At 39.6% G+C, this 15,109-nt stretch overlaps 1 protein-coding gene across 3 annotated transcripts in view; it reads left to right on the forward strand.

Moving 5' to 3' along the window:
- EVC2 (EvC ciliary complex subunit 2) overlaps nucleotides 1-15,109 on the forward strand; it is an 85,720-nt gene that overhangs the window by 41,092 nt on the left and 29,519 nt on the right. For 2 of the 3 annotated variants that reach the window (XM_068403218.1, XM_068403220.1), the window contains exons 12-15: nucleotides 1,812-1,987; nucleotides 9,603-9,762; nucleotides 11,040-11,504; nucleotides 14,525-14,725. In XM_068403218.1, the coding sequence (XP_068259319.1) occupies nucleotides 1,812-1,987; nucleotides 9,603-9,762; nucleotides 11,040-11,504; nucleotides 14,525-14,725 (1,002 nt within the window). The remainder of the gene's footprint in view (nucleotides 1-1,811; nucleotides 1,988-9,602; nucleotides 9,763-11,039; nucleotides 11,505-14,524; nucleotides 14,726-15,109) is intronic. The other variant, XM_068403219.1, reaches the window with a different exon arrangement.

Raw genomic sequence — 15,109 nt, forward strand, 5'->3', positions numbered from 1 at the left:
CTTTACTGCTCAGGGAAAATATGACTAGTAGCTCACCTGTATCATGCAGAAGAAAGAAGTTTCAAAACATGTCTACACCATGCAGTGGGAAATTGTTTAATATAAATCCTCAGTTTTGCAGTGAATATTTTGATATATCTGCGTGTCTTGTGGCTCTGCTTAGCTCCTGAAAGGTCTGTTGGTGCAGCTCTACCCCTAAGCCCTCCCTCACAGGGTGATCTGAGAACAGATTTATGCTCGTGCAGCAAAATTCTGGTTCCAGGTCTACCCTCACTGGTGTTAATGGGGCCCTCAGCATGGTACAGAAATGCCAGAGTGCCATTTTCAGAAGTAATTTCTGAAAGTAAAATAAAGGGACTTAGGCAACTAAGAGAACAGTTAGGTACCTAAAACTATTTTATGAATGGCATTTTCTAAAACAGGTGAGATGCTGTCAAATGAATGATAAATACTTTTGGAGGCCTGCCTGTGTAGGCATTTTCAAAACCTCGCAGGCATCAACTACTTTTCTGTACTTCAGAAGATGTACTGAGCCCCCCAATCCAAATATGTAGATTATTGAAATTGTGGTATGTCTGAAGTGCTATGGTTTTGTACTTTGAGGGTTGAGTGTTCTAACTTACACAGTCAGGGATGCTGATGAAGAGTATGTTTGGGACTTTAGTTTTGATTTCAGTTACATTTTAAGCCTCTTGCAACAGAATAGCTTGTGTGGTTTCCTCAAAGTTTTGTTTTTGTTTTTTTTTTTTTCTCCATTTGTGTTGAAAGTTAGTGTTCCAGATTCCAAAATTTCTGGGAATTGTTCTTCTGGCTGCTTCGTGAAGAAAAATATGATTGTTATGGTCCTAGAGGCTGAGGGCCTGGAGTTTAAAAAGCAACATCTGGAAAGTAGGTGTCAAAACATGTAAGGCCCACTCCTAAAACTAGATGCACTGTCAGATCTCACTACAAAAAAGCCACACATGGGCCACTGTCAGATACAGATGCAGCAAGCATTTGTGCACAAGACAGCTGAGCAGCCAGCAAGTGAAAGGCAAGTGAAAGAAGTTGATGACATTTTGACTGCTCAGACATGGGTCACCTAAGTATCAGACCTTGTCTTGGGTGTCTGATGCTAGCAGAATGTCTGCTATAGACCATCCTGTGTCCACCTCTGGTCTCTAACAGACCCACTTGTAGGTACCTGAACCCTTCTCATTCCCCGCTGTTGGAAGCAGGAGCTTCTGAGCCAGGCTGTGTACAGCGGGCTTGGCTTTCCCCATGCTGTACTGGATGCATGTGGAAGACTTATGTTTGGCTTTGAAGTCAACTTAGACACCTATGAAAATGTTAGCCTTTATTTAATCATACAATACATAGTAAATGAAAAAAAAAAATACTGCTGTTACTGAACACGTGCTACCTTTGGATCACAGTTCAAGATCACAGTTTCAGCCTGTGGATAGCTTGAAGCAGAAGCAGTGCTACGAAAAGTGGTAGGGTTGTGTGTGTATTTGATTGTGGGTACCTGGTTAAATTACCTGCTAAATCAGGGCTCTCAGGAGGTGCTCTTAAGAATTCAAGAGAGTACACACAATGTTGAGGTATTCAGGCCAAAAGCTCAGCACATTATCTGTTTTGTTTTGTTGAAATAACAGTAGTAATTTGATGCGATCATTAGAGTTAAGTTGATATAAACTTATTGTTTTTCACTTGTAAGAGTTTTTTAACTTTGCCCTGTTAATGAACAAATCTGGTTTGATACTCACAGGTGTTAGCTGAAATTAACATTACATCTAATTAAATATATTTATTCATGTTCTTTCCTGTAGGGAGACATTGAAGGGCTAATGGATTTTTTGCAAGCTAGCAAGAAATATCATCTGAATAGAAGATTTGCTTACAGAGAGTATCTTATAAGTAAGATACAGTTAAGGGATTCTCAAGCCTCTGCTCTTATAAATGCAGCAGCAACCCAGATATCAAGTCTCATTAATAAGATGGAAAGGTAAATATCTCAATTGTTTTCTTGGCAGTCATTTGACTACATTATCTCAAAGGCAATAGAATAGTCTTCAAAAAATCTTTTTGTCTGTGTTACCTAGCAGGAAAGGTGTATAAAAAAGTTATCTTTTAAGTTAATTCTAAGAAAATATTTTGTAACTGATGACTTTGTTAGCTAATATCCCAGCAGACGCTAAGGTGAGGCTTTGTTGTCTATGTCCACTTCGTACAGCACAGAGATGAATTGCTGTATAGTACCTGTTTGTAATTCTGACTTAAGTGGGAACCAGACTCATGTAAGAGTCTCAGTGTCTTTATACATCCATTATTATTGTGAATAGTCGTCAGTCATGTGAAAAGTCCTAACAGTGTCCATTGCAACATGTACCAGTTAAGACCATTTGTCTGGGTTATTTACGCGCGAATATCTGAATTTAATAGAAAAGAACAATTGTGGTTCACTTGGATTGAATGTGTTTTGAGGAGCTGGATGTACAGTCTCAAGCTGGAAAGCATGAATGTTTTCTAAAGAAAGTTGACTAAATTTATAAATAATGTAAGAGAATACACTTGTTGCAGGGAATATTAAAAAGTAAACTTAAGGTGAAGTAAAAAGTAGACCTGGAAATGGACTGTTGTAATACACTCATTTGATTTTGGGATATCATACCAGATCCAGGCTGATTCAAGTACTCTGTGTGAGGATACTCATAGTCAAGGTGGAGAGATAGAAATGGTGACTTACCAGAGACACAGTTATTTAATGTTATGTGGCCATGTGGAGCACTGAGAGAGACCTCTTGCTGCTACCCAGAGAACTGTGGCCTATCTTAGTTTGACTTACAGAGAGGTTACTGAGCATCATGCCAGTGCAGTAAAATACAGTAGTGCGCAGGAAAACAACCTAGAACTGCTGCTGTTGATCCTCTGCATGCAGCTTTATTTGTATATTTTAGGTGTCCATATTGGTGTCAGTCACTGACAACATGTGGAACATGCATTAAGTATAAATATCAGTCTTTACGTTGTGGTTTTTCTTTCATGTTGTTGACTTAATTTAAAAGTAATTTAATAGTTGGAAGCAGGAAGTCTGTTAAAAGCTACTGAAGAGTGCACCTGTTGATATGATAAAGTCATTTACCTGTTTTTCTTGTAACTCTTCTTTGCTCTTTTTGATTGTCCTGTGTGCTGCCTCATTGGAATCATACCCTAAGTTTAGCCTCAAGATTCATTGATCAGAGAGAGGTTCTTCCAGTATGCTTGCACTGCTTTCCCTGTTTTGCTAACATCTGCAGCTGTGTGGCTCAAAGACGAAAATAAATGTCTTGGCATAGGAAGTATAACTCAGAGAGTTCCCTTCTGTCAGTTCATGTCTCTCTTTGGAATCGGATTATGAGAAATGTTATGAGACGTTGTCACGGTTTAAAGCTGGGCCGGCTATTAAACCTGCGGCAGATGCTCTCTGTTATCCCCCCCCTCCCCCCAAAGGGAAAGGGAAAGGGAAAAGGGAGAGAGACTTCTGGGTTAGAAAGTTAAAACAGTTTTAATAAACTATAATAATGAAAAAGAGTATAATAACAATAATAGAAATAATCAAATATATACAAATATATATACAAAACCAAGATTGAGCTCCCCTGAAGTCAGCCACGTCACCACCGGCACTGCAGGGCAGGCTCCAGGAAGGCCCAGGCTGGGCCTAGCGACGGTTGAGAGCTGGATTCAGGGATGCACGGATCGGGATCGGGGGCAGCAGGAAAACAGTCGGAGTCCTCCTTGGACACCGGCCATAGCAGAAAGAGAGCGAGACCCTCGTGATCCCCCCGCTTTATACCGAGAATGACGTGTATGGGATGGAATACCTTCGTTGGTCAATTTTTGGTCACCAGCCCTGTCCGCTCCCCCCTGCAGCTGCGACCCCCCTTCGGCTCTTCACTCGTAAGCAGTGAGGAATTCAGCAGTGACCTTGGTTTCTCTCAAGAATAAGTACAGCAAGAGCCTTTCTGCACTTTCAGAAAGTGCAGTTACTTAGAGGAGACTTAGCTGAAAGGAAAAATCACTGAAAGGAAAATCGGCCAAACCAGGACAGACGTTTTCACAGGTGTTGTGGTTATGTGAAAAGCCTTTGTGGGAAAGTATGACCCCTGCATACATGACTTAAATCATTGCAATGAAAAACTGGGACTTCTCAAGCTGGAAAAATAGGTTCCACTCATTGTTTCATGCCTGTTATTGCACCTACCAGTCACAAAACAAGTCAAGTACAAAACAGAGAGGAAATGTGTAGTTTTAGTAATCCAAGACCTCGTGGATCTCATCCCAAAAAATGTATCAATAAAAAAAATACTCCCCCCCAAAAAAAAACTTCCAAAACCAACAAAGATCATTACCAGGATGAAACAATAGTGTTTTTAGCATTGCCCTGTTAAACTTCTCGGAGTATACAGTAGTTGTAGTAGTCTGCGGACAAAGGAAACGTGTCCATAATTGGAGAAAGCATTTTTAGAAAAGCAATCCCAGCTGGCTTTCTGGGATTAGAACTAGTTATTTTCCTGTAACTTCCCACACCTGCTGTGGCAGGAATTCCTTTCAGGCAAATGTTGGCCAAACTGTTATGTTATTATTCATTCTTTAGCTGTTGAGATTATAAAACTCCAGAATGTAGTACTTCAGATTATTTGCTAGTCTTTTTTTTTTTTTCCTACAGGCAAACTGAAATATCCTAGTATAAGGAAGTTATAATCTGTGCTAGGTAGGATTGTATTTCAGTTTCTAATTATAAAGTCATTTGGGGAATATTTACAGATTGGAGCATTAAAATTTGAGCAGCAAGAGAATTCTGGTCTGAATGGCCGGCACTTTAAATTTGTATCCGTAACATCCTCTTATTTTTCACTTTAGCATTGAGTCTGCTTGTCTAAATATAGATACAGGTCTGTCTTAATCTATTGTGTCCGTCTTTAATAGCGTGCCCTAAATTTACCCTTGTAAATGGAATTTTAAAATGCAGAACTAGCTGTATGGAGAAGAGAAACTGGGAGGAGAGGTAGATTAGATATACCACAGATAAAGAGATTCAGGGATACGTAAACCAGCACATAAATGATGAGGGGAGAGATCTTTTAAAAATGGAGCTTAATAGGATGTTCAGATTTATAAGATAGCAAGGCACTTTCAAATTAACATGAAAAAGATTCTGTGTGGCCAGAAATAAAGGTTATAAAAAGCAAAATAAAACGAAACCATTTCTAGGGAGGGTTATGAACATTTTAAATGAAATAGACCAGCCAGTTTTCAAGCTGGGCTTTCTAAAGATAGTATTTAAATAAAATGTAATTTTTGTCAGGACTGGCTGTGGGTACTCAGTGCCTTTGGAAATCAAGTCCGTGGGCTGTAGTGCCAAAAGGCAGGAAAGCAAGTTTTAAAATATAATCCATAATGATAGATTTCAGGGATGTCTAGCTATACTTTTTCTGTTTTCCCTTAGACAATAAATGGGCAGGAGGGTGATGCTTGAGGCAGTATTTATCCTGGATTGTTCAGCTATCCCCAGAGGCATGAGGTTCTCTATGTTTTTGAACTACAGCAGCTGTAAATGTTGCATCGTTCTTTTGCCAGTACCTGCTCGTTCACAAGAAGTTTCCTTCCTTCTTTGGACTCTTAAAAACAGAGTCCAGTTCTGCTGACTCGCTAGGTATGAACAACTCAAGCTCCTTTATAAATTTCTCTCAAAATTTTAATTTTTATAAGACCTCAAGCATTTCTTGTGAACTGTGTTTTTGAAGTAGGCAATTGATTATCTTTGACACAAAAGTTCAAATCAAAACATCTCATATTGGTCTCTTACTCTTCTGAATAATCTCAATTTATATGGACTTTGTTATAAGCAAAGTAATTTTCTGAACAGTGACCTGGACCTTTCAGTGAGTTGGTATTGGAAAGTGAATGCCTCCAGCAGTAGTGCATTAGTATAAAGTTTTCTAATAATCTCTTAAAACTGTTTCTGCTTGTAGCACTTTGCTATGTAAAGCATTTATTGCTCTGAATTACTTACCTAAATTTTGATCTGGGCACCGGCAAGATGCCAGTTCAGCAGGTGAAATCCTGCAGTAGCTCAAGCAGAGCAATATGGGCACTGTCTTGCAGGTTGTCTCTGTGTGGTCTCTGTGTAGTGTTGTGATTCAGCCTCCATGTACATACAGGCTGGTACAACTTTTCTGCTTTATTGTCTCCTTATGTTTTAGTGACACTCCCATGCCTTCTGCAGCTTTCATTAAACGATCTGCCTTTGTGGGGGTCCAGCATCACTTAGATTGTATTTGATGCTGTGGAGAGCTAACTACTACGTCTGACTTTTAGTGCCCTCACTTCACATTTTCTTCAAATTTTGTTGGCTTTCATTCGGTACCGAGAAGTCGGGGTCTGCCTCTGATTGACCTATGATACTGCTGCTATTGGCCACACACTTCATCTTTGTTCCTTCCATGGCACTCACTGCATTTGGGTGAATCACTGTAAACATCCTTGTCATTACTGCAGTATTCTCCTTCATTAAAATTCTCCTTGTTCAAAGACATTAAACATGTGCATGCACACTTCTTCAGTGATTAGATGTCTCGTATGCTGAGACCAAGCAGTTTATCATACAGTCTATACTGTCTCTTTATCTTTCTCCTTTCCTTTTAGTTTGTGTTTCAGCTCCGAGTCCTTTGGAAACAGGACATCTTTCAATTCTAATACTGTAATTGTTTTTATACTGTATTTATAAGTAACCAGAAATGAAGGTCTCTTGCCAGGATTTTGCCTTCTAGGAATTACTCTAATACTGATTAGTGTAAGTAAGTTGCCACATAAACTCCCATAGAATTCTGTTGTGGTAGGCATTTTGCCCATTGTTTTTGTTATCTGGGATTTCTAAATAAGTAGATTCCAAAAAAATAAATAAATAGGTTTTACAAAACTGCATCACCTTCGGTTTGAGCTGTGGACATACTGGATGTCTAAATAAATCAACAAACTGAAACGGAATTTTTTTTCCATCCCAAGAATAGGTAGGTATATATCATCTTCCAGTCATCTATGTTTCATGGCTTTTTCTGTATCTTTCATTTGCTGGATAGTTCCAGCACATCTGTCTTTCTCTATTGCAGCCCCTTTTCACTGCTCTAGACAGGGATTTTAATTGGATGCAGCAAGCTTGGGTTTATTTCCTCAGTACAAGACAGGATGAAGGTGTTAAAAGTAGTATCTTGGCTATTATCTTGCCTCACTTCCTCACTGTAATGAATCTACCTTTTATTCACTAACCTTTTGCCTTGGCTTTGATCAAAAAGTGGGGCAAGACTTATAGTTACCAAATATGGGTAGGAAATTTGGTGCTGCTGTTTTGTTTTTTTTTTAACATAGCACTGAAATTTAACATTGATTCCTTTCAAGGCAAAAATGACTTGGCCAAAAGATCCAAAAACGATGCTTGGTGGATTGCTTTCAAGATACTGAGAGGTATTTTAATCCTCTTTGCAGAAGATTACAGAAAGACAGTAGATAGACATTGGAAAAGCTCTGCAAAAGGAGGCGTTCTCTGGTTGACATAACTGTGTGATAAAGCAGGTCTGAGTTTTTATGCAGCACATTCATTATGTAGGGGATGATGTTTCGTGGCTTACTCAGATACTTGTGGATGCTTGAGTGGTAGATGTAGAGGTGTGAATTGTGGAATCTGGCCACCATGGTTACAGTGCAGTGTCTGCAAATGAGCTAATACATTAATCTTTTTTATTTCTTTTAACTTTTATTTTGAGGATTTTATTTGGCATTAAGCTGTTACAATATCAACAAATCCTAAGAAACCAGAATTAGAGAGCTTGCAACGTTTAGCTGCTACTGTAGTTTATTAATTGGGCCAGGTATCATGTTGGAACAGGGACTTGGGAGCCCTGGATTCATCTGAATCCATGCTCTGTGTGTAATGTTAATGTCTTAATGTTCACGTCTTCTAAAAAATGGGGATTTGAAAAATAAACCAGAAAGTGTTTGGACAACATTCAGGTTCAGGTCAGGAATTCCTGCTTTCTATTCAAAGTTCCATGTTGACCTTTTCAACCCCACATTTTGTAAGTCCACTGTGTTTAATATTAGAAATTATAACTCACGAATGTCCAACAGCCTGGTCTGAATTAAGATGTTCTTTTATTCTTCTGTTGTCTGAGAAAGATTTGGGGAATTTCTGGTGTAAATATAATAGCAGGTAATTTTTGAAATTCAGTTGGAGTTTGTGGACAGGGACGTTTTTCTAACTATGGCAGGCATGGCTGGGATCTTGCTTACACTTTGAAATTAAATACTATAGCAACTGGAGGTAGACCGTAGTCTTAAACTTCCATTTGAAAGCACTGTGTGCTTAAGACTGAGAATTTGCCCTGTTAGATCATTGTATTTCAGTATTAATTTGAAATCTTTATAATTTTTCTGATTATGTAAATGTAATAGGAAATCTGAATATAAATCTTTTCACGGATATGATGGCTTTCTCTCTTTAAAAATAATTTTATGTTGTTTTTACTTGATTAGTTTACATCCTTTAAAGAGGAAATTGTTTCTAATGAGGAGAAGGAATTATAAAAGACATCTAGAATTGCATTCCAGGGGTATTAAATAAAAAAATGTAGATATTAGGAATAATATATAAGGTTTAAAATGTCTCATTTGAATATTGCTTACATTACTAACTGATACGTAATTGGTTTTGCTTTTGCCTTCCCTTCCTTCCTTCTTCCTGTTCCTTCTTCATACACCTTCATTCTGCTTTCACAAGATGCCTCAATCCTTACACTTCTCTCTGAGATTATCATTCTATTATCCACTCGCTTGTTTGATCCTGCCAGGTATCACTACTAAAGAAACAAAGATCAAGGCCAATGACATCCTGGCCTCTATTAGGAATAGTGTAGCCAGCCGGTCTAGGGAAGTGATCGTCCCTCTCTACTCGGCACTGGTGAGGCTGCACCTTGAATACTGTGTCCAGTTCTGGGCCCCACACTTCAAGAAAGATGTTGAGGTGTTGGAGTGAGTCCAGAGGAGGGCGACCAAGCTGGTGAAGGGTCTGGAGGGTCTGACCTACGAGGAACGGCTGAGGGAGCTGGGGTTGTTTAGCCTGGAGAAGAGGAGGCTCCGAGGTGACCTTATTGCAGTCTACAACTACCTGAAGGGAGGTTGTAGCGGAGTGGGAGTCGGCCTCTTCTCCCAGGCAGCTAGCGATAGGACAAGAGGACACAGCCTCAAGCTTTGCCAGGGGAGATTCAGGTTGGACATTGGGAAGCATTTCTTCACGGAAAGGGTCATTAGACATTTGGAATGGGCTGCCCAGGGAGGTGGTGGAGTCACCATCTCTGGATGTGTTTAAGAAAAGACTGGCCATGGCACTTAGTGCCATGGTCTAGTTGACATGGTGGTGTCAGGGCAATGGTTGGACTCGATGATCCCAGAGGTCTCTTCCAACCTGACTGATTCTGTGATTCTGTGTGTCTGCTTTGTTGAGCCTTATTATGGTACTAATTGCCTCAAATATCCTTTTGCTCTTAAGAATTTGGGATAACAGGCTTCAAACACTGTTATTACAGAGCAGGTCATCTACCTGAAAGTCATTTGGGAGCGCTGCTGGACCGAGCTGAGGCTGAAATTAATTCTGTTAAACAGAAATTCGATCATGATTTAAAACAAGAAAAGCAAAAGCTTCGCCAGAAACTCATTACCAAACGAAGGCGGGAAATGCTACAAAAGGTAATTATTTTGAGTATATTTATTTTCACAGGGCTTATGAGTTAAAACTGGAATTAATTGAAAAATAAAGTGTATTTCTTAGGACGAGGGTCAACACTTCCAGGAGCACGGATGAAAATAAATGTCCCTTGTTTTTAGCTGTCTACTGGCATGTGCTGTATTAATTATACAGTAATTAATAGCTATTCTTTTAGAAAAACCTGCCAGAAAGTAATATAACTGGAGAAACTTGTGAAGACCCTCTACTTAGTCTAACCTGTCCAGGGGGTTATGACAAGCCTCTGTAATGCACAGACAGGCAAACGCCAATTGAGGTTCTGGAGTTGGTGAGGGAGATGGCACAGATCTGTGACGGTTGTCGTTTTCTATGTGTTTCCTGAGTATGTGTGACTTAAATGACTTCTACAGCATAGTTAAAATTCAGCTACAAACCAAAACTATTTAAAAGATGCTGTACCTGTGGCTGCTTGTTGTAGGACTCATGTCACCTAGCCTGAGCCATCTAATAGTCACGGCTAACTCCAAGAGCTCCAGGTCATCTCATAATGGAAGATAACTCGCAGGTGATCTGAGATAAATGGAAGGGAGTTGTTATCCAAAGGTGCCTACTTTTCTCTTCATAAAGGATGTAGAAAAACTGTCTTGGATTAGGTGATCTTTAGATGACCAAAGTTACGTGAGATTAATTTTACCTTTTGTGGGATATGTGTTTCAGTGTTATCTGCTCTTTAACAGATACCAGTGCAAGGAGAGACAGAAGGTATGACAATGGAGACTTCATTTGTTGTATTTATTCTCAGTATAGGTAGCTTTGGTTTAGCTTTCCAATGAAATTGCTGCATGCTGTAAGATGGGAAAAATAAAATTTAAAAACCCCAACCTTTTTTTTTCTTCTCTCTTTTATTTTCCTTCTTCCTTGGTATTTGATCCAGATTCACTTCTGGAACACTGCCAGGTCATTACAATTCAGCCAGTTGGGATTTTGTCAAACCACAAGATCATGCCTTTGTGTAGGTGTTAGCAACAATCCAAATTATCACAGGCCTGTGTTAGCCCTTCTATCTAACAATAGTGTGAATTATCACAGGCCTGCTGGATGCGCACGAAGCCATCATGTTGAGGGCTAGGTCAGTCTCTGGACACTGAAAAGCAGTTTTGAGAACACCGAAAAAAAAAAAGTATGAAATTTTGCATTGCTATGAAATACATATTTAAAGAGCTAGAATTTGAGATGTTCGTTCTCTTAACCTGGTTCTTCCCTTTGGCAAATGAATCAGCAGAAAGAGCATCGGAAGGAGCAGCTGTCACTTGGAGACCCCTTCAAAACTACTAAGGAGGTCACTCGCTACCTGAGCCACTGGAAGAATCTTCTGAGTGATCACACTGTTGAATTTGAAGAACTTACTGAAAAGCTTGACAGTGAAGCCAGTGAAGAGCTGAAAGAGCTTCTGTTTAGTATAACAGAGAAAACTGTTGAAGAGCTTGAACGTGTTCAGTATGGAGTATTTGTGCAAGAACTGGTAAAGCTCGGTGTGCCAAAGATATTCCTGCTGGAAGCTGTGGAGGAGCATAAAAAAGAGACAGTTGTTAAACATGAACAACTTGAAAAGGAAGAGCGTGACAAGAGCATGGCTGCAGAAGAGCTGCTTCAGCTCACCAGGCAGAAGCTGAGCCAGGAACTGGAAACGAGCCTTTTGGAACAAAAAAAATTAAGGAGCTGGGAACAATCAGTATTCATGCAAGTATCTCTCTGTACCCTTTCTTTAGTTATTCTTGCAAATAGAGATGAGCTAGGAGTTTTCACACCTGTCTGGTATAATTCCTAATGATAAGTTCTCTGTCATGCACTTGGGAGTTGGTTTTACATGAGCGCCCAGTCGCTGCGGCGCTGGCGGGTGAGCCGGCACTCCTACTGCTGCAGCAGAAATCACGGGAAACGGCGGTTTTGAACCCAAAAAGGTGGAGTGGTTTTATACTGCTGTTCACTCCGTGTCAGGTTTCACTTGTGCATCTTTCATTATTATTCTCAGTCTGTTCTCAGAGGTCCAGCACTTTGGAAATGTCATTTAGTATGTTGGGCCTAATTAGCCCTGCATTCTGTTTCGATATGTTCCTTCCAACCACAAGTGAAGCCTTACTCATCGGGTGCTCATTTTAAGCTCTGCCACAGTATTTCCACATATTTCGTAAATGCACAGCACAGTAGTGTACATCTCCAGCTCATGGGCTCCACACATCTGACTTGGCCAATCTGGCCTGCTGACCAAGTGCCCCTGGCACCGAGCCCCCAGCTAGAGAGGTGTCATGGCACAGGCGGTTTTACAGAGAGGTTTGCTGGCCCCAGGTGCACCTTATGGCCATCGCTGCCTGCTACGATGTGACCCTGGGGAGGTGGGAAGGCAAGTGGTGGCCTTATCACCACTGGGAGACCTTGCTCAGGGAGAGAGCACAACTGCAGCCGAGAGTCGACGTGTGTGGTGCCTCTCAGACTGGACAGCAAGGTCCCTGAGAGATTTGCACCATTCATTAGCATTTCTTCTTAGCTTTCAAGTACATTTATGACTAGGTGTTGTATTACCTGAATATTTACACTACTACATTTCCTATACAATGTCCATTTAATAACAGACATTGTTAGAGACATGGGAACATGAAAAGATAGTCTGCTGTCAAAATTGCAGCTTTAGGGGAAGCAGCTGGAACAGGCAAACCTGTATTAGGCTTCTGCCTCTGAAGCAAACATAGAGGGCATGAGAAATTGAACAGAAGAAAAAAGAAAAAAAAAGCATTAGTTAAGGTATTGCCTTCATATCTCTTCTTTACAGCAAAATAGGTGTGCATGGGCAGTTTTTGTGCAGACAGCATCTTTGTAAGTTTGCCTGCTGCGCAGTGTCAAACCATATAAAAGAAACATGAAAACAAACCTTGCCCATTGCATGTTTGCTTTGTTAAAGAAAAAAAATAGATCCATTTGTCTTGTTTTGATTCTAATTTCAAGGTCTTTGTATTTTATTCAGCATTTGAAATACTTTTCTGTAAGCAACTTCTTTGTCTTACTGTCTCTTAAATTGCTGAGCACGGACCTGCACGAGCAGGGGAGTAGATTGTGTGACCCAGCAGGTCTTTCACAATTCCATAATTTTGTTCCAGCCTGCAGTGTCGCCTGTTGTATTTGTTAAATGCTATCTTTATTTACAGCAACAGTAAGCCCTTTGTTTTTTCTGGTAAAATACTGGAGAATACATGCAAAAAATGCAGCATTTGCACAAGTGTCCTATCAAAATATATATCAAGTGCCCCTTAAAATCTGTCACTGTGTTTATGTTCAGACCACTGTCTGTCAGTTTTGATATTTCGATGACTGATGCCAGCTCTCATGTTTATGTTCTCATCTGCTATCTAGTTTTCACAAAGAATTATTTTGAATGATAGCTTTTCATTTTTGTTGCTTATCAAAGAGACCATGAGTTAGTCTAAAATATTTATGAAGATCATTAATGCTTAAAGTTCTTCTTAAACATGGACAGGACGAAACTGTCTGTTGCTGTATTTTCTTTTATACCTCCGTCTATATGTCTGTATATATGGATCTAGAGTATGGAGTTCCTTCTAGAAGTCGAAGACAACATGAGAAATAATTAACTATACTGTAAATGCTAGCTTGGATTACTGTTGCCTTAAAGTAAGTAATTTTTTGAAGATAAAAACTTTATGCATATTAGAAATGTTTTAATTTAGGATTTAGCTGTACTTTGCTGAATCAGTAAACAGAAATAAGGATTTCTAAACTCAGAAATATTTTAATGAAATGATGAGGTGGTGTAGGCCTGTGATATACTGAATAAAAGCATCAGTCCTAATGGAACATACAGTATAATATGTTTTTGAAAGAAAACTACTTTTTGAAAAATATATTGTTCATGCTTTAAATACAAATACATTTTTTGGGAAATAGAGAAAATTTCCAAACAAAAAAAATACGCTGTTTTTTTATGAAGTACTCTTAAGGAAATATTTCAGTCACAAGATAAGGTGATGAACGTAGTCTAAGGTTAGTCACAAGTGCAAGATGAATTTAGGCTTTTGCATGCTTTATTTGTAAGTAAACTTCAGCTTGACCTGAGGACCAATTCCCCAGACTTCTATGTTGAGAATATTCCTTCTACAAAATAGGAACTTTGAGTGATTCAGATTGCTGCTAAAATATATTCCGTGTTGTTCAGACTGCTAAAAGCTTTTTTACAAAGACTAACTGGAACCCTTGTGCCTTGGTGATGGGAGGGATGACATATATGAGTTTATAATAAAGAGATACTTTTTTATGTTATTTTTTTCACCTCTCTGTAGCTGTTACTGCTAAGTGCTGGGAAACAGCACAGGGAAGCTTTACGGGAAGCTTTTATCTCGATTTCAGCCCTAAGTTCAGGGTTTGTATTGTCTGAAGAGGTGGAAGGATTCTGTGCGTAGGTAATGCACTAAAAATTATTTAGTTATTTTTTAAGTATTCAAAAACTGTTTGCCCTTGAAAATGAAGTTTTACAGTCTGAGAAGTTCTGTGTGCAGAATTTAAAGTATCCTCAGAGATATTTTGAACGTGGCTAGCAGCTCAGTCCTATGTGTGGAATCATTAACTGATGTATGAATAAGACAAAAAAGGATGATCATTGTCATGTAAAGTATTTGTGTGCACGTCTCTTAAATTTTATGCAATATTGCCTATATCGCTGAACAGCAAATGGCTTTTGATTTTTTTAACAGGCAGCTTCTAAGTTTACCCCTCTCACTATCAGAAGCGGAATTGCTTAGAATGAGGCAAGAGTTGCACTGCTGCTTCTCTCAGGTGGACACCAGCTTGGCTTGGCCCAAGATAAGAACAAGAACTTTGCTTCAGGCTTTCGAGGTGGAGCGGAGGGATGCAGAGATGTTGAAAGTCGATCAGAATTTAGCAGTGATTGATAGACAGGTGGGAATGATCGGTGTGGGAATGTGTGAAGGGGTTCATGGGTGTATCCATGGGTTGTCGGCCTCGGCTGCGATATGGGTCCATAGCTTCTTCATAGGTGCAACAGCGATGCACACTTCTCCTGTCTGCATGGATCAGTGGACCTTAAAGATAATTCTTTGGACAGCAGTTGGATAGATATGTTTTTTTTCACAGATACCTGCATATTTCTACTGCTTGCCTGTCCTCCAGCTTTCCCAAGAAGGCGGCATAGTTAAAAAGAAGCAGATGGGTGGCCAAAAGGGGCTGCACCTCTGAGCAGAGTCCACTGAAATGCCAAAAATTTGAGCAGTGCTGAGCCTGGCTCTGAATATTAGGGACAAGCCCAGATTGAGATTTCTGTGG

Source organism: Nyctibius grandis, chromosome 6 (genome assembly GCF_013368605.1).
Source record: "Nyctibius grandis isolate bNycGra1 chromosome 6, bNycGra1.pri, whole genome shotgun sequence".
NCBI classification, from domain to species: Eukaryota; Metazoa; Chordata; class Aves; order Nyctibiiformes; family Nyctibiidae; genus Nyctibius; species Nyctibius grandis.